The sequence below is a fragment of the Gobio gobio genome (assembly GCF_949357685.1).
Source record: "Gobio gobio genome assembly, chromosome: 16".
Lineage (NCBI taxonomy): Eukaryota > Metazoa > Chordata > Actinopteri > Cypriniformes > Gobionidae > Gobio > Gobio gobio.
Window position 1 is genome coordinate 7,115,160 of NC_137109.1, and position 20,867 is coordinate 7,136,026.

At 37.7% G+C, this 20,867-nt stretch overlaps 1 protein-coding gene across 5 annotated transcripts in view; it reads right to left on the reverse strand.

Moving 5' to 3' along the window:
• The window catches only part of hdx (highly divergent homeobox), a 38,089-nt gene that overhangs the window by 16,727 nt on the left and 495 nt on the right, over positions 1-20,867 (reverse strand). For all 5 annotated transcript variants that reach the window (XM_079838450.1, XM_079838452.1, XM_079838449.1 and 2 more), the window contains exons 2-4: positions 16,918-17,143; positions 6,826-6,972; positions 791-1,738 (exon numbers count right to left, since the gene is read on the reverse strand). In XM_079838450.1, the coding sequence (XP_079694576.1) occupies positions 791-1,738; positions 6,826-6,972; positions 16,918-16,953 (1,131 nt within the window). In that variant the 5' untranslated portion in view covers positions 16,954-17,143. The remainder of the gene's footprint in view (positions 1-790; positions 1,739-6,825; positions 6,973-16,917; positions 17,144-20,867) is intronic.

Below are 20,867 nucleotides of genomic sequence, written 5' to 3' on the forward strand. Positions count from 1 at the left end.
TTTTAACTATTTACAACCTAGTCATTTAATGGTTACACTCTAAAAAATGCTGGGTTAAAAATAACCCAAGTTGGGTTGAATATGGACTAACCCAACAATTGGGTTGTTTTGACCCAGCGGTTGGGTTAAATGTTTGCTTAAACAACCCAATTGATGGGTTAGTCCATTTTCAACCAAACTTGGGTTATTTTTAACCCAGCATTTTTTAGAGTGTAGGTGCACTGAACTAAATCTCTTGTAGAGCAACACCAGCGGTAATTCAGGAAAAAATCTCCCAATGCTCCACGTGAAACTTCAGTCTTTCGACCTTTTACCATCGTGTCAATTCTCAATTAATTTTGATTAATATGCGCGAGGGAGAGCGAGACAGTTTGAAGACGGTGAGAGCTGCCCTGTGGACGCCTGTCTGTAAATAATGCCGATACACATAAAAATATCAAACGCAAATATCGGCCCGATATATCGGTCTAACACTAATCACAATTATATCGATATAATTTCATTCAGCTATATCTATAACGAAAAAACATTTACAAGTCTTGACAACATATCCGGGAGATAGTCAGAAGCCTAAATTTGAGTAAAATCAGAGGCTTGCTTATCCCGTGCCAATGCGCCATGCAAAATTCAGATGTGGGGGAGCTATTTATAAATCACACGAGGTCCCCAGATAATACTAATCCCGTGCGAATAAGGCTAAAGATTTGTTTAAATGATATAAATGCGCATTCGATATGAAAAAAATGGCAAATATCGGCCGATATATTGGCTTTGGTGAAAAGTGGCATACCTTGAAACAGGGGATTCTGGAAGATAGCGGGAAGGTGCTGGGGGAGGACGCTCTGATCAGTAAGGAGCTGCCGGTTTGACATCCCTTCTCTCCAAAGAGAGCGGCGTTTGAGAGGTTAAGCGCACAGCTTCTCTCTGTTAGTCCCGGGCTGTCAATCAAAGAGGAGGACCCAGCGCTGGAGCTCCGCCCACCGTCCACCGAGGCTTTGCTGCAGTGCATCTGCACCGCCATGTTTGCCAGCTCTTCCTCTCTGGCGTACTCATCATCAGCATCAGCCGTTTCCATCGCAATGGAGAAGATCTCTGACGCGTCCACCGGCCTCGCTTTTCTCACCGCTGGGTCTGGAGCGCCTCCTGGGAGAGGCCGCTGGGACAGCTCCCCTAATCCGGCCAGGGTGAAGACGTGCTGAATCTGAGCGCCACCGCCCGCTGGGCCGCTGTGAGCCACCGGCGTTTTCTGGGGTGAGGTATGAGGCCATGGCGGATGCTGGGACGTTACGCACTGCTTGACCCAACTGGGAGCGATTACAGCAGAGTCTCTGGAGCTTAAGGGTTTAAGTGCGCTGGAGCTGGGGATGACGGGGACTTTCCGCTGAATGCCGGCTGTGCGATCGTCCATCTCTGTGTGCGACATCCCTGTCCTATTGTGAGCATCAAAGCAGCTGGCGTAAATGCCCGTCAAAATCACATCACTGTGGCCACTGAGCGGGGAGGAAGATGATGGAGAAGAGGAGGATGAGGAGGATGAGGCCTGCGGAGGGAGGAGGTGGGTCACCGAGGGGCCGCGCTGAATGCTCCGCATGGCCGCCATCTCCGCCGTCAGCACCGATCCGGCCACGAACGCCCCGGGAGCTCCGCAGGGAACGTGCTGATGGGACAGAACTTGAACAGCTGCGCCATTCTGGTCCACCCTGGATGCCAGCTTCCGTCGCTTGTTTCCCACCCACGTCTAAAAAAGACAAAAGTAGAGACATGCAGGTTTGGGAAAGGCAAATTATTCCACCAGAGAATTTGAGGAACGCTCCTGCTGCACTTTTCCAATCAAATTAAAGTGCTGCCGAGCTCCAAAATGACACATAAATAACCGTGATGGACAGTAGTGTTGTCACACCGCAAAAAATGCTTTTCTTTCTTAGTATTTTTGTATTGTTTTCAGTCCAAATATCTAAAAAATCTTACCTTAAAAGGATTAGTTCACTTTTAGATAAACTTTTGCTGATGATTTACTCACCCCCATGTCATCCAGGATGTCCATGTCTTTCTTTCTAAAGTCGAAAAGAAATTAAGCTTTTTGATGAAAGCATTCCAGGGTTTTTCTCCATATAATGGACTTCAATGGGCCCCAAACGGTTCACGGTCCAAATGACAGTTTCAGTGCAGCTTCAAAGGGTTTTAAACGACACCAGATGATGAATAAGGGTCTTATCTAGCAAAAAGATCAGTTTCTGCGAGAAACCCAGCAGTATTTATGCTATTATTTTACCTCTTATCAGACGAACATGATCATCTCTGAGCTCCGCCATAACTTCCGCTAAGTGAGGTCAAATATGAGCCTGGTCATAGATATATCGATAGTAGATGCCTCATTCTACTGATCCGTGCAGGCACTAATGAGGCATCTACGTATACATCTATATTTTGACCTCACTCTCCGGAAGTTATGGCGGAGCTCAGAGATGATCATGTTCGTCTGATAAGAGGTAAAATAATAGCATAAATACTGCTCGTTTTCTCACAGAAACTGATGGTTTGGCTAGATAAGACCATTATTCATCGTCTGGTATCGTTTAAAGCCCTTTGAAGCTGCACTGAAACTGTCATTTGGACCGTGAACCGTTTTGGAGCCCATTGAAGTCCATTATATGGAGAAATATCCTGGAATGTTTTCATCAAAAAGCTTAATTTCTTTTCGACTTTAGAAAGAAAGACATGGACATCCTGGATGACATGGGGGTGAGTAAATCATCAGCAAAAGCTTATTTAAAAGTGAACTAATCCTTTAAGAAGCATTTACAAGACAAATAAAAGTTTTTGTCTTGTTTTGGGGAAAAATAACTCAAAATTAAGGGAGTTTTTGCTTAAAATACGCAAAATAATCTGCCAATGGGGTAAACAAAATAATCTTAATTCAAACAGAAAACAAGATTATATAGTTTACCCCATTGGCAGATTATTTTGCTTATTTTAAGCAAAAACTCCCTTAATTTTGTGTTATTTTTCCCCAAAACAAGACAAAAACTTTTGCTTGTCTTGTAAATGCTTCTTAATGTAAGATTTTTTTAGATATTTGGACTGAAAACAAGACAAAAATACTAAGAAAGAAAAGCATTTTTTGCAATGCAAAAGTACCGACCGCGATACCAAGTCGGTACTGAAATGTTAAAAATGTGACTCTTTGAGGTGGAATCGGAAACAGCTCTGACTGGCCACTGTGCTCACGCGCTCATCGGATGTGTCTGTGATTGGCTACAATGATCAACGCTTCACAAACATGTTATAAATATACATCAATGAAGCTTTTCACAGAGCGCTTACACAGATACACACAGGAGTGTTTGGATGCAGGCGTCTATCAGCCTACCGGTCCGCTGGTCGACGCCTGCTTGTGCTTTCAGACGTTCCCGCTTTCAAAACACTCGTGTGTTGATCATTGTAGCCAATCACAGACACATCTGATGAACGCATGAGCACAATGGCCAGTCAGAGGTGTTTATGATTCCAGCTCAACAGCGCTCAAAGCGTCACATTTTTAACATTTCAGCACAGACTTGGTATCGCGGTCGGCAATGTTCCCTCTAATTTCTCTTCTCGCTGAGCAAAACTTCTCTCTATTGGGCGGACATTTTGCTCACCTGAGCAAAAGCATTCTTTATACCAGACCTGTACAGCGCATGTAAACGCACACACAAAAAGTGGTGAAAACACACAAAAAATGCCATTTCTATTTTATTTAACCCTTGATGTAACTTAGTGATATATTAAGGCCCGGTTTCACAGACAGGGCTTAGACTAAGCCAGGATTAGGCCTTAGTTCAATTAGGACATTTAAGTAACTTTTATAAACATGCCCAAGTAAAAAACATTACTGGTGTGCATCTTGAGACAAAACAATGCCACTGACATATTTTAAGATTTGTCAGTGCAAGATTCTTTCAGTTAAAATAGCTCAAACATGTATTTTAGTCTAGGATTAGCTTAAGCATTGTCTGTGAAACCGGGGGTAAATCTTTTTTTTTAAGCTGTAAATTCAGAAGTCACTAAATTAAGCACTTTTTTTAAAATTACATCTTCTTTACCAAGAAATACTATTTTTCCCCACTTCCCCCAAAACAGTTTAATTCTTTGTAATAATATTGAAACAATTAAGCAGTTACACTGAGATTGTTTTTATTGGCGACAGGCAGCATTAAACCATGAAACTTAAATGTTTGTTTATTGCTTATGAATTTCCAAGATTTGGTTTTTGATTTTTGATTTGGGTCTGTTTTTTTTATAGTTTTTTTTACTTTTTAATGGCAAGGATTCCTAAACAATCCCCTTGTGAGTTCAATTCTTTATTAGGCTTACAATATAATATAATTATAACAGCCTATAATATAATATAAAAACTCATTGAAGTATTTAAACTGAATTATTTAATTTTATTATTTAAATGCTTCAATTTGTAATAAAAAAAAAAACATACTGAAGTAATTAAATAGATCTAATAGCTAAATATGTTCAAGGGAACGTGAACTCTTTCATGGTTATCTAAACATCCCTGAAACCCAAACCCCACACACACATCTATATAAACTGATGTGTGTTACTGAGGTGTTTAGAGTTTGCACGCTACACTTGTGGTGGGTGTAACTGTAAATGTGTGTTTTGTTACCATCATCTGTTATTTCCACCACTTAATCAAGACACTCTTCTTTAAAACATGATGAGGTTTTATTTCATGTCTTTACGTTTCTCGTTGCCTCTCATATTGAGATATTTGGACTGCAAACACGACTCACTGCTCACACGCCACATAATTCTCTCTATGAAACCAGATTCGTTGAGACTGTCATTAACTCAACCAATAAACATAGTGTTTGGTCTTTTGAACACCCAATCACATGTTTCTCTGACACAACGTGAGAGTGGGTGTGTATTTGCGTGCATGAAAATAAGCCGAAATAAACGCATGCAGAGCACTCTCTCACAGAGCACAGCACACAAAAGTCAGTATATTTCTCTATTTGTATGCAGTTTGTGTTTTACACCGTTTCAGTGTTCTGTTATTATATAACAATCTTTCTATTTACTTTACTCCCTGAAATTTTTGGGACACATCTACATTGTCAGTAAATAAAATACACCTGTTTTCACTCAAAAACGCCTAGAATAATATTATAATTAGGGCTGTCAAAAGATTAATCGCGATTAATCGCATCCAAAATAAAAGTTTGTGTTTACATAATATATGTGTGTGTACTCTGTTAATTATTATTTATATATAAATACACACACATTCATGTATATATTTATATACATGAAAAAAAATATATATAAATAAAAAATCATAAAATATAACCCTATACAGTTGTGGTCAGAATTATTGGCACTCCTGGTAAATATGATCAAAGATGGCTGTCGAAATAAATCTGCATTGTTTATCATTTTGATCTTTCCTTCAAAAATCTAACCTTTCCTTGAAGTAAAAGAATTGAAAGTGAGGGGGAAATCACATAGGGCTGCAACGACGCGTCGACGTCGTCGACGACGTCGACTACGGAAATACGTCGACGTGCGTGAAATGCGTCGACGCGTCGGCGGCACATTATTTACGTTCTAGAATGGAACAGAAGATCTAGAATAATGGCAGCTTCTGCTCCCGGGCATAGTGAAAATGATCATTTATCATATAAAGACAGACCGCGACATTCAAAAGTGTGGGAGTACTTTAAACAGAAGCCGAATAAAACTGTGCTTTGTTCGCTCTGTAACGCCGGTTTCACACTGCAGTCAGTGTTGCCAAGTCCGCTTTTTTCCGTGGAATTGGGCTACTTCTACACTGTTGCCGCGGGCTGTGTCTCATGTCCGTGGGTTGAAGCAAAAAAACACACATATTTAACCCCCCGAACGCGATGTTTACCAGAGAACCTCCCCGAAACGCGATTAGGCTAGTTTTGAGTAACGAATGGGTGGGTTTTGTTGTGTAAACCTGGCAACCCTGCTGCCAGTGTTCTCTCCATGGTTCTCTCGCGCAGCTGAACCGTGGCGCGTGTATTGCAACAGACGGTCACATTTTCCTGGGTTCTCCTCTTATGCCAGTACGTCTCGTGCTTTTATTTATTATGGGCTGCATATATCTGCTGTAAATGCGACCTGGTTCCGCTCTGTCCCAAACACATATGCATAATAACTTGTTGTACATAGGTAGTTTACATGATTAAAGTAACATTAAAGTAAAGATATGCCTCTAGCTTTAATCATTTAAATGTGTCTTTGAAGTTTGGGCAAAAACTTCTGGCAGCTTTAGTCGTTGTTTATGCACATGTATCTTCAAAATAGACGACTAGTTATACATTAACACTATGCTGAAAGCTCCTGAATGTGAACCTTTTGCAGATAAATACAAGTGCATTTTCGTTTACTATTGACACAAATCAATAAGTAAATCATACTCAACTACTATAGTAAACAACTTTTCCTAATTAGGCCTACTCTGTATACATTTTATGATGAATAGTATCATTATATATTATGTTTAAAAAGCTTCTTGTGTTCATATATTTCATTATAAAATGGCATACTATGTACACTACCCTTCCTGAAATACAATTAATATTGTCATCATTCATTGATTTCATGTTAAAATAATATACAAATTCACTACCCTCTTTGAAGTACAATAATCATTAAAAAAGAATCATAAGATTAATCTGGAAAAATAATCGTTAGATTAGTCGACTAATCGAAAAAATAATCGTTAGATTAGTCGACAGAAAAAATAATCGTTAGTTGCAGCTCTAAATCACATTATGAAAATAATGTTTCCAGGCTTACTCTAACAACGCTGAAGTCAAGTTTGGTCTCTTGAGCGCACTGTAGGATGAGCTGGAAGCAGCTCTTGCTCTGATTGGTCATGCCGTTCTCATAGTAGCGTTCCAGGATCCGCTGTTGCTCGGCAGTAAATACGGACCGCAAGTTCATCTGTAAGACGAAAAAAATTACAAAACAATAAGACAACAGTATCAAGAACAATACGATAGCCACATTAAATATACTACTGAGTGTCACAATCTCATTATATGAAATAATGTTCTGGGTTGGATGTAAATGACAGCATTAAAATCACATTTTGTTTTGTTTTGTGGTTATACTTTTGGAAGGGTGTCTGGGGTTTCCACAAACTGTTTTTTGAATGTTTCACCCACGGCTGTGTATGGAAAAATCCGGCATTTCAGTCGTCATTATGTGAGCTATTTCACTCATTCTCCAAAATCTTCTGACACCATTTATAACTGCTTCAGTAGGGCAAATAGCCAAAGCAAGGAGGTCATTCAGCCGCCCCATGACACACAATTGAGACATGCATTACATTACTTGACGTGTGAGGTTTTGCATTCTTTTTATTCAAATATTCATTTAACAAATGTGAAACAGTCAAAATGATATTCACTGGTAACACGTCAGATGCCGTTGATAGTGTTTAAAGGTCCCGTTCTTCGTGTTTTTTTGAAGCTTTGATTGTGTTTACAGTGTGCAATATAACATGTGTTCATGTTTCGCGTGTAAAAAAACACAGTATTTTTCACACTATTTACTTATATATATATATATATATAATATTACTTATCTGTGTACCGCTGTTCTCACCGTCCTAAAAACGGCTGGTGATTTCCTTGTTCTATAAAGTCCCTCCTTCAGAAACACGTAACGAGTTCTGATTGTGCAAGCGGTTCCTGTGCTGTGATTCGACCACAGCTTAGCGCACGTGAAAGCGGTTCCTGTGTTGTAATTTGACAGCAGCTTAGCGCACGTTGGAAAGGTCACGCCTCTTAACGGAGAGATGTATGCGTTCAATAATCTCTACAGCGTCCCTGGGAAAGCCAAACAAAGGTGATTTGACTCCTGGATGAAAATAACAGCGTCTCGATGACATGGCGATAAACACACTCAACGCAACAGTTCCTTTTCTCCACGCGACCGTCCGCTTCTCCACGTGGGACAGCAACAAGACCGCGCCCCCTTTTTCGCGTTTCTTTGTGGGCGGAGGTTAGTCTGTTCTACTGCTCTACTGACGTCATTAAAGAAGGAAGTACCAGGATGTAGTCCAAGCCAGCCGTTCGCTGTAGGCTTTGAAAGGGAACTTCTGTTAAATAAAATATCTCGCTTGGCATTGAACTTTGAGCTTTATAATTTTACAGGTATTATTTATGCTCTAACAGCAACATTACACACTAACTAAAGTTTGAACAATGGAATCGCGAAGAAGGGGACCTTTAAAGTGCCCCTATGATGGTTTTTCAAGTATTCCCTTTCATGCAGTGTGTATCTGTCTGTGAATGTAAACGTTCTGCAAAGTTGTAATGTTGAAAGTGCACGATAAATAAAGTTATTGTCTCCCTAAAGAAAGAATCGTCTCTGAAGTTCTGAACCGCCTAAACGAGTCATCTCACTGCGTTTCGGCTCTCCATCACTAGAAAACCCATTTGCATAATGCTCGCACTATATTGTCCGCCCGTGAACAACTTGACCCTCGAACGTCATTTTACTGACGACTGCTCCTCAAATATCAGAGTTCAACGCAGGATTCGCAAAACACTTGCTCTTGAAAGATGGGTCAGTCAGTTTTTCTGGACCAGCTCCTCAGAATCACAACCTGTAAGTATGAATAATTATTGAGGTATATATTTTCTACCGGGCGTTCAAAATACATCGTTTTGTGTTTTATATTGTGTAAGTTTCCGGCTAACTCGCGTTATTACTGTCTTACTGAAATACTTCTGCTCATTAGCTGTGGGCCACTATCACCTAAAACTGAGTCTATTAATGCAGATTGTCTGTCGCTCTTACTACTTTGAGTAAAGATAAAGGATGGCGCAAGATTTGTTTTACACACTTTAATGTTACATCAGTCATTCATGTTAATGCTGGGCTAACATATGCACTGTTATTGATACAGTTCCCGCAATCAATTAGAAATATGCGCATCAGTTTGATGATGGACACACACTTGTTAATGCTGATGGTGAGGAATTACAGCTGCAACATCTCATAATGAACTGAGAAACTCCTGCTCCAGTCGTTCTTGTGATGGAGGTTCAGGTTGAATAACTAGTTCTTCCAGTGTTTCATCATCAGACTCGCGCTCGGATTGATATGGTCAAATCAACTAGGGATGCACGATATATCGGCAACATATCGTTATCGGCCGATAAATGATTATTTTTGATGTTATCGTTATCGGTCCAATAAGAAAATTTGACCGATATAGTCAAGCCGATAGATAATGTATTATTTCCTTCAGCTGAGACGGACGCGCTGTCCACCATGATGGGTTTGAATTGCTCTAAATATGTTTGGAATCACTTCGAAAAGGAAAATACAGTTATGTGCAACATGTGCAGCGCAAGTCTTCTATAATCTACATAAAATGATAATGAGAATAGAATAGGCTGTAAAAGAGCGTTGTGTTTCAGCGCGTTTGTTGAGGGAAGAGCGCGCCCACGGAGTTACACCTTCATGACGAGCACAGTCAAGTTCGCTTGTGCATTCACAGCCTTTTGTGCCATTGTAAGTTGTAATATTATATTTATTATTATTCTGTGTATGTAATATCATATAGGATGCGTTTGGTTGAGTTAATAAACGATGCAGTAAAGCACTTCATTGTAACGGTCTTTAGCTTCAGCGCGCGCCCACGGAGTTACACCTTCATGACGAGCACAGTCAAGTTTGCTTGTGCATTCACAGCCTTTTGTGCCATTGTAAGTTGTAATATTATATTTATTATTTTGTGTATATAATCCCATATAGGATGCGTTTGGTTGAGTTAATTAACGATGCAGTAAAGCACTTCATTGTACCGGCGCGCGCATTTCAAATAGAAATGCACAGCATTAATAACTACTGGGACTGTCCTATATATAACACTGCAATGAGAATATTTCTGTTATAAAACGTAGTGAATTCTCTGGGTTTAGTTGTTTTTCAGCGCGCTGTTGTGGGAAGCGTCAACAACGCATTCTGACCAGCACAGTCAAGTTTGCTTGTGCATTCGCGTCATTTAAAGCATATGTAAGTCGTAATATTACGTTTTTGTAGTATAAACATCTGATTAAAGTCATATAGGATGTGTTTCGTTGAGTCAATAACCCGCAGTGCTTCACTGTACCGGTGATCATCTTCAGTTTCAGCACGCTCTCAAACAGGGGAAGAGCATCCACAGGAGTTATAACACTTCACCTATGCGTGATTTTGTGCTAATATAAGTTGTAATATTATATTTATTTTGTATAAATATCTGATTGTTCTCATATATGATGCGTTTAGTTGTTAATTAAACTTCTAAGCGCTTCAGTTTATGGTTGTTCGTTCATTCTCTCCAGCTTCAGCGCGCTCTCAAACAGCAACATTATTCCTAATAGACTAGACTAATATTACAGATGTTTACTATTACTGTAATATTAAACATATTTTTTTTTTCAAAAACACAGAAGCATTATTTTTAATAATTAGCACTTTTATTGTTCTCGTATCATTTCCATCAACAATATGGTTTGATTAAAACCATTTCTTTATCGTCTGTGCGGAGGTTATTTCATGCACTTGCATTCTGATTCTTTATTATGCAGCCTAAGTAATGCTGTTCAATTACTTGTTTGCATTATTTAGGTATATTATTTTTATTTTTTAGACAATATAATTTTTGGTAACATTTTAAAAATAAGGTCTCATTTTATTAATGCATTAACTATCATGAACAAACAGAGAGCAATAACCTTTGTTTCTTTTAGTAATAAAATGTTTGTGTTTTGTAACAGTCCATTCACAGTTCATACCTAATGTTAAAAGACACAACTTTGGGTCTGAATATGTTGAGATTAACATGAACTAAAATTAATAAATCCTGTTGAAGTATTGTTCATTCATTGTTGGTTAACTAATACTAACAAAAATTAAAACCTTATTGTAAAGTGTTAAAAAAAAATTTTGGCCATATGAGTGTAAAATTAATTTGAAAAGGTAAGGAATCTCACACTGGTTCAAATAGGCTACTGTAGTGTATAGGTTTGATTTATGTTGAAGTGTTTGGGACATGGCTTTTAATGGTGAGCCTTTTGTTTTTGTAATCAGGCTCTCAGAGTTTATTAAAATTTGTATTTAGATTTATCGGCCAATATATCGGTTATCGGCTTTCAAATATTAAGAATTATCGGTTATCGGTATCGGCCAAAATGTTCATATCGGTGCATCCCTAAAATCAACGCCATCATTACCGTCTTTATAGTGTACAATCACTGAGCTCTAGGAAGCCTCCGGAGCTGAGGTTCAGTTATGGTGATGGGTGTTTAGCTTCAGAAACACGTGCTGTACACGGTAGACCAATCACAACACACTGGGCCATCTGACCAATCAGAGTAGCTCGTGGAAAGGTGAGATATAAGGTGCGTTCCATACGACCGTAAGTGGACTGCAAAGTGGACTTTACAGGGTATTCCACCATCTTAAGTGAGATTGCAATCTGAAGGGAGCGAACATGTTCAGTCCAAAGGGTACTGCGAACGGTGTAGGGAAGAAGGGAACATCGATACATCACTTCACAGGAAGTGGAGAGTGAAAATCACCTGTCATTGAGCGTCGCATCACCTGTCTCAACTAATGATGGAGCAGAGCCGTTGGAAGACTTTTTAAACAGCTCTGCGATGGAGGAGTTTACGTATCCATTTGAATATTCATAGTTATTATGGGTGTAACGGTACACGTATTCGTACCGAACCGTTTCCGAATGCCATCTTTAACAGTTAACAGTCGGCTTGTTTTAAGCGCGGAACACACTTCAATCCTAGTTCCCACACGGACATATTGCGTATTCAGTTCATTTCATCACGAAATTCAAACGATAAATGCCGTTTTGACGCTCTATAATATGACAACTGATCACAGTTCAAGCGGCCGCGGCGCGTGCGAGTGAACGCGATCATCTCTTCCAGAAGAATAAACATGAATTAATATCTGAAGGTATGTTGAGGATAACATTACTGAAATGTATCATATGTCGAGTAATCGCTCAATCAGTGTTTCATTCGCGGAAAGACGTCAAACAGCTTGTAAACAATGTCACGCAGCATCATTTACCTCAGAGTCAGAAGTCATTCAGTGTCTACAGCTGGTAATTCACTAGAGAAATCAACTCTTTCTCTAAATATATGCACTATATTAGCCTATATGTATTAATTCTACTTAACCTCTTAGTGATGTCTTGATTATTTAATGCATGTTTAGATAAATCTGTCATGAAAATGACAGCCACTGTGTATAAATGATTATATTTCAACAACGAATTGGAGAAAAAAACATAATTTTATAATTAGATTTAGGAGTTAATGCAAAAACTGCCTTATGTGAAGTTTACATGTTTGCACACAATGTGTTATTTGAGTGTTGATTATTATATCTAAACATGAATATCAACTGAATTTAGGCTAATAGTTTGGGCTCTGTTGTTAACCTTTAATATTATAGTAATAATGTGCAATTAAGGGCTCCCTATATAGTTTACAGCATTATCCTTAAGAAACTTTTAGTTATAATTGAATTCATTTAAGGTCAGACACAATTTTTTTCAGTAAACCACTGTTTAATAAAAAAATTAATAAAAAGCCAACTTTTAAAACTGCTGTACCGAACCGTGACTTCAAAACCGAGGTACGAACCGAACCGTCAGTTTTCTGTACCGTTACACCCCTAATAGTTATTATACAAACTAGAGTATTTATATATGGCTATGGCAATAATTTTTACATTCGCGTATTATATTTGATGAATATGTATAGAAATTAAAAGTGTTGAGAAGCAGCGGAGGGCTGTCATGTTTGATATTTTACTTTATTTACCTCAGGAATGTTTACTATCAGGCCACCAGGGTATTTGTAACTTGCGTTTGCAACATCTTTGCATTCACATCTAGAGCTACTTATGGCAACAACCAGTCAAGAAAACAAGATGTTAACAAGTAAAACGTGACAGACATATCCTCTTCTTCCATTTCTACTCTGTTAAAGAAAAGTTACTGTAATGTTAGCTTTTAGACACATCAAAGCTGCACGGGGAATTTACTTTTACATTTGCTCCTGATGAGCTACTATAAGCAATGACTTAAATGCTATCTGTCTGCTCATGTAAATGTACGATAAAGTAATAGCATATTATATCTAATTCCTCTCTATATAAGATAAGTTGTCCACATAATGCTATTTAATTACACAGAACCGCATGTATTCAACCCATTTTTGAGCTAAAATACAAATATAGGCTACAGCTAAACCTAAATTGAGCTAAACCTATACAAATACCACAGCTGTACAATTTTCACACCCTATACTAAATTTACCCTATACAATAATGACATAACATTATTTAATATTTGAATCACAGCTTCTATAGTGTTTTGACATCGACAACCCAAGTGCATTTTACCTCAAACTTGCGACTAGTTAACTTTCTGAAGTAGCAATCGCTTCTCGGGTCGACATTAACACACTGACAAAATTATATTCTGAATTAAAAATATTTTTATACCACTTTTTAATGTGTGATTGTGTAAAGGTGTTCACGAGATACCAACCTTTCGCAAACTTGCTTTCAACGTCGAATATGAAGACGACGGTGTGTGTGTGTGTGTGTGTGTGTGTGTGTGTGTGTGTGTGTGGCGCGCGTGTACGTGATAGAGAGAGCGTGAGTGAGGGAACGGAAATGCATCTGAACGTTATTTGCTCTATGAAAGACATTAATAAAGACGAAAACTAAGGACATTTAATCTATAATTTTATTTTAGTTAGTTTTGCCAAACACACATTACAGATTTGTTTAGTTATCGTTTTTTTGTAATGCCTCGATCGTTTTTATTTTTATTTCAGTTAACGACAACCCCCCTAGTTTTCGTTTTTTCGTTAACGGTTATAACCTTGGTAACGACGAGACGAGATGAATCCTCTAGTTAATTGCAGTCTCGCTCCGGGTCTTCAACGCTCTGAAAGCGGCCACAGTTCACACCAATGCAACGAGACGCGGAGCGAATCTTGATTGCACAACGACTCTTTGTACTTCTGTCCGACTTCCGACTTTTCGGCTATTTTTTGTAACTGGTTATATAACATTTCAGGGCTCGACATTAACGTTTGTCCCCTTGTCCGGGACAAGTGGATTTTTTGAAGGGGCAAGTGAAAAACAATTTTACTTGCCCGACGGACAAGTATCCTGGTTAAAACGTCAAAACAAAAAATAACTAGGGAATCACCAAAGTGCAATAATGATTCTGCATTCAGTGTAAGTGGCGATTGATAGAGGATAATTTAAAACGAACTGACGTTAACAAGGTTGAGCTGTTGAGGCTCGCGCAGCCTCGAGGAGAAAATCGAAAACAAATGAGCGCCGCTCATACAGAGAAACTCAGTTAACATACACAGTTAAAATTGTGCAGTTTTTATATTTATAACATATGATACAGTTAAGCAACATTACACTAACAAGAGTGTTGTTTTCCTGAATACCATCACGACTGAAAATGACACTGATTTCATACGCCAGTTCCATAAACAATTTAACATTGAGTCACTTACATTTTAGATGTAATATGGACTGTTTTTGTGCTATTTCAGCAGCGAAAATAGTTCCAAACAAATATCACCGCAGAACCGTAACGCATCTCACAGCAACAGCGTGTTAGTGAATGATTCAGCGTTTTAATGAATCGGTTGAATCAAAGATTCAATGACCTATTCGTAAACGACCGCCAAATTCTTGAATGAATCAGCCGTTTCACTGAATCGACTCAATGACTCGCTCATTCAGACGGTCACATGCTGCCACCTACTGGTGGTTTAGTTTCATCTTTCCAACATTTCTTATTTGTATATTCAAAAAATATTTAAAATAATCTCATAACATTATTTAATGCAGTTGTAATTTTTCAGTGTAAATGATTTAATTTGATTGGTAACAGCCTATAGTGTCTTATTCTAATTTAATTTATTGATCAAATTTAAGAATTTAAAAGGAAAGCCAAAGCATATCCTATATTTAATAAGATTATGGAAAAATGCCCTTTATAAAAAGGTACAAATATGCATATTTAAATATGTCAAAGCTGATTAAACACTGGTGAGAATATTGCTTCAGTATAGATTATATTTACAAAAAAAATCCGGATAAGCAAATGTTTTACTCGGACAAGTGAATGACAGATTTACTTGTCCGAAGGACAAGCGTGTGAACAGGCTTAATGTCGAGCCCTGCATTTGTTGCGTCTAAATATGAATGAGGATACGGTTATTGATAAATCAAATTGTTATTGTTGGTCTTATTATCATTTAGGGGGGCTTAGGAACATTTTGGGGTAGCTTCAGCCCCCCTAAAATAGGCCTAACGACGTCCCTGTTTACTATGCAAGAAAGAAAGCACATGAGATGTTAACCAAATCAAAATGTATTTTCATATTGAATGACAGGTGCTGTTTCAAATCTGTTCACAGTCAATTAAATATACAGGTATATGTAAACTAATAAAACTAATAGACAATGTTTTGATTATATGTTTTAGATACATACTGTGTGTTTTGTAAATGTATATGCTTTTAAATTTGAAAGTAAAGTACATCGCAATATTAGTTTATGTTATATCATAATCTGCGCGAGCCCGTCATTGCCTTTCTTTGATGACGTTGCAGGGCGTTCAAAATGACCAATTATTGTCAGCGAAGTCCACTTCAACTGATAGACCGTGCTCAGGGTACACTGCTTAGGGACCCTGTCGAATGGAAATCACCTTTAGAGAGACTGATTCACGAGTCGTAGATTGAGAATCATTGTAAAATGAAAATGAAACTGACCTTTGATGCATGTAAACCTGTTGTAGGAGACTCCAAAACAACATTATGAGCCTTTAAAATAGCATAATAGGGGCACTTTAATGTAACCCTGAAACATTCAAGATTCTAGGATTTTCATTTTAGGTGAGGGTATGAAAAATTGGTAAGACTTTAGTTTAGGGTCCAATTCTCACTATTAACTAGTAGCTTATTAGTATGCATATTAGTATATTGGCTGTTTATTATTTCGTTTCGGGGGCATGGCCCCTCGAATTCCTTATTCTGAATGCCAAAAAATTTGATAACAATAGCTTGAAAACCATGTCAGTGGGCAGATATGACTGATTAAGTTTTTCCATTTTTGTCAGTGAAGAAAGTAAACATATGTTTACTGATATTTATAGGTTTTATGAATCATTTTCGAAGGCTAACAGGAAAGCTAGGTAACTAAATGTATTAAATTAATTCACAATATGCACACATTCATTACTAATCTTATGCCCAGTACAGGCTGAAAAAAAGCTGAACTTTTTATTTACTGAATGCCACAAATGGAATTATATTAATTTACAATATGCACAAATTAATTAATATTAATCTTATGCCTAATCTGAAGAAAACGGCTTTGTTAATATTTCTTGTTTGTTAAATGACATAGGCCTTTTTCAATATAAAAAAATGGCCTGCCAAATGTTACTCTGATTTGATTGGTTTTCTCAAATATTTTGACATTGACAAGCGGTGAGAGACCAATGAGGCTCAGATCAACACACACACATCTGCTTCTGACGTGCGCTCTATTCGCCGCCACAGCGGATGAAGAACACGCTGATTAAAAAAGCGGGACGAAGCCCAAGCCTCCCGCCACTTTCATATGTTAGGGTTAATCACACATTTTTAGGGCGGCTGGACAGATTTTTAGGGGGGACGCCCATGCCCTGAACAGTTGTGGTTAAACTTTATGTCCCTCTTTTACTAATAAAAAAAATCTTAATCTATGAGTAATAAGCCCATTGCTTTGGTTAGGTCTATTGTATGGTATGGTCAATGAATGTGATACTCACAGTGTGAATGCTCCTCTTTTCCAGCCATTTTTCCATCCCTCTGATGGATGTGCAGTGAGACCCCGGGAATCAGGTTGAGCTACAATTAATCTCAACATACAGCAGAGACACACTGTCGTGTGCACATCTATTCACACCAGCATTCAGCCATCGCAACACTGTCTCAGCAAAGGGAGGATGTTATAAACACACACTCCTGCACGCTCCAGGTCCGAACCCCTCAGATCTGAAAAACACGTAAGCAAAGGTTGCTCTTCATTCAGATATTATTGCTAATATATACAATCTTTTAGGTTCGAGCCCATTAACAGACATGAGCTCTGATTTAAAACACTTGTCTAGGTAACACTTTATTTTACAGGGTCCTTGTTACATGTGCTTACCATAGTAATAACAGTAAATTATGCATTACATGCTGCAACTAACCCTCAACCAAAGCCTAACCCTATAGTAAGTACATGTAGTTATTTATTATTACTCAATACTTAAAAATATAATTACACTGTAATTACACTAGGAACTAACATTTAAATTAATCATTAGGGTTACAATTTATTTCAAGGTGTCCGTGTTACAGTGTAATTATACATTTAAGTACGGAGTAATAATAAATAACTACAAGTACTACTATAGGGTTAGGATTAAAGTGCGGTTGAATTACGTCGCATGCAATTAAGCACAATTTATAGTAAATACAGTTAGTCCACGGTTCAATACATACCTCGGTTTTTAACCACGGTTTTCGGTTTGTTTCTGATGGCTTGTCACATACATTTTTTGTTTTTCTATTCTTAGGCGACAGGAACAGCAAGAGGTTAAGGAGAAAAAAAGACTATTTTTATTGCAATACTCTTTCTTTATTTTACTTAAAAGAATTGAAAAACCTTACTTAAACTTAAAACTTTACTTAAAAAAACCCTTGTACACATATTGTATAATATAAAATAAATATATATATATAGATTTACACTGGCAGCTCAGAGCTGTACAGCAGCATTTAAGTATGAAATTGAATGAATAAATGTAAAAATAAAAAGCTACATAGACTTCACTATAAAATATACATTGATTCTTATTAAAGCTACTGTATTAAAGTTTTTCAGTCAAGAGCAGTGAGGGATTTTCTCTTTGTCTTTTGTTGTTGTATTAACATTAAAGGGATAGTTCACTCAAAAATGAGAAATGAATACAGGTTTGGAACAACATTAGAGTGAGTAAATAATGACATAATTTTATAGGTGAACTGTCCCTTTAAGGACCGCGTGTTCACCTCTGCACTGCTGTCAATTTAAGACCTGCGTGCATCTAATATACAGACACACATGCCGATTTTACTTTCACTTTAGACATAACCGACTGTGTTTATGTAAACCTTGTGTGTATTTGACAGTATTAGCGCAGTAAGACGAATACTTAGTCCAGTAATCACGTGTTTGTCAGGGGTTTAGTGCGCGCGCTCGGAGAAGCGTATGTTTAAACCGCGCACACGCCAGCAAGGCTTTAAAACGCATGCAAATAATGAACTTTCTTGATTGTGAATAACTATAGTGTTCCGTGAGTATAACTCCACCACTAACGTGTGATGTGAATGTATGTCGCATTGTTCAGTATTGGGATGGAGGCAAATGATAGAATTTGTAGAAAAATACTTCATTAAATGCAAAACCGAAAAACTGCAATTCACAGGCGCGTATTGAACCGTGAATGCCGTACCGAACGGTTCAATATTATATTGAGAATTGTTGCATCCCTAGTAATTACTATAGTAACTACATGTAACGGGTAACAAAGACACGGTAAAATAAAGTGTTACCTTCATTAGATACAATGCACTTACTGTATACATTTTACTTATATTTAAAAAAAGATGACACTTTATTTTAAGGTGTCTTTGTTACAGTGTAAGTATATATTTAAGTACTGGGTAATATTGATTAACTACATGTACTTACTATATTAGGGTTTGGTTGAGGGTTAGTTGCATGTAATTATGCAGAATTTACTGTTATTACTATGGTAAGTACATGTAACAAGGACACTGTAAAATAAAGTGTTACCTTAAAGGAACACACCAAGTTTTTGGGACTTTGGCTTATTCACTGTATCCCCCAGAGTTAGATCAGTCCATACACACCATTCTCATCTGTGTGTGCCATAACTCTGTCTGACACACTCACTGTTAGCCTAGCTTAGCACAAAGACTGGAGGTAAATGGCTCTAGCTAGCCACTGCTCAATAAGTGACAAAATAACACCAAGATAAAAGTCCCAATAAGAAAGTCCCAACAAAGTTGGCGTGTTCCTTTAAAAAAAAAAAAAACCTGCATGTAATTACTTCTGTATTTAATTTCTGTAATGACATGCTTAACTACCCACCCTTAAAGGGATAGTTCACCAAAAAATGAAAATGTGTTCATTATTTACTCACCCTCGAGCAGAGGTGTCAAAAGTATTCACATTCTTTACTCAGGAAGAAGTATAGATACTAGGGTTTAAAAAGGCTCCTGTAGAAGTTGAAGTATCATCTCAAGCTTATAGCTTAAAGTACTAGTTTCAAAACTACTGAAAGTATAAAAGTAAAAGTAATGTAAGGGAAAAAATACCATTAAGGACAAAAGCTTATGCCGCGCCACTATAGTGCACTACCCCACCTCCTCAAAAAAAAAAATGTCTAAAGGCCATAATGACTATAATGTTATATTAAAATGTTAATGTTGAACATGCATTAGGCTTCAGCCGCATATGCCCATTGAAAATGGACGCATTTTAGTACAATGCAAATGCATTAAAGAACCATATATGTGTACTACTGAGCATTACGTGATTTGTGTCATGTGCAGGTGGATCGCAAACCAATAGGGTGTCGGAATGTATATGTTTATACTACTCAACCAACCACAATCAAATTCACTCTATCTGGATAGGTTTTTTTTTTAACAATGACAAGCCGAAATGAAATAGGAGTAACTAATCTATTTTTAAAATGTAAGGAGTAGAAAGTACAGGAGTAAGAAAGAAGTAAATAAATCGGCTGAAAAATAATTACTCCAGTAAAGCATAGATACCCAAAATTTCTACTTAAGTGAGGTAACAAAGTATTTGTACTTTGTTACTTGACACCTCTGCCCTCGAGTTGTTCCAAACCTGTACGAGTTTCTTTCTCCTGTTGAACACAGAAGAAGATATTTTAAAGAACGTCAGTAACCAAACAGTCCCCATTGACTTCCATAGTATTTCCCCCACTACTATTTCCAACAACTGTTTGATTAACCATAATCTTCAAAATATCTTCTTTTGTGTTCAGCAGAAGAAAGTCCAACAGGTTTGGAACAACTTTAGGGTGAGTAAACGATGACATAATTGAAGTTTGGGGTGAACTATCCCTTTAAACCTACCCATAACACACGTGTTTTACAATACAACATCAACACACACGTACATTGTACCAAAGATATATATTTCTAACCTAATATAAAGTGGGAACAAAAACATTGTTTACTATTTCCAGTCACATTACCAGAGAACGTTGTTCATCTGCTTATTAAAAAAAATGGTTATCATAGTTCCTGCATAAGTTAGATAAATATACCTGTTACCATTCAAATACATTGACAGACTGTGTGAAAGAGACGTGACTTTCATCACACCCTGAATGTAGTGAAGTCTAAATTTCGTCTAAGATAATAGACGACTGTTTCCTGTAATAAAATGAAGCAGGTATGCTGATAAACACGCTGTTGTTTGTTGTGATGTGTGTGTGTGTGTGTGTGTGTGTGTGTGTGTGTGTGGCGGTGCTGATGCGGTTTAGCTGCAGTGCTAAAGTCTCTCCATCCCGCGCCATTACAAACACACACATCAACACACAGCTCATGCTAAACACACAGCTCGTCCGGGTTATCATGGGAATGTCTGGAGTGTTTACAAAATGTATATTTCACGCGTGCGTTTTTA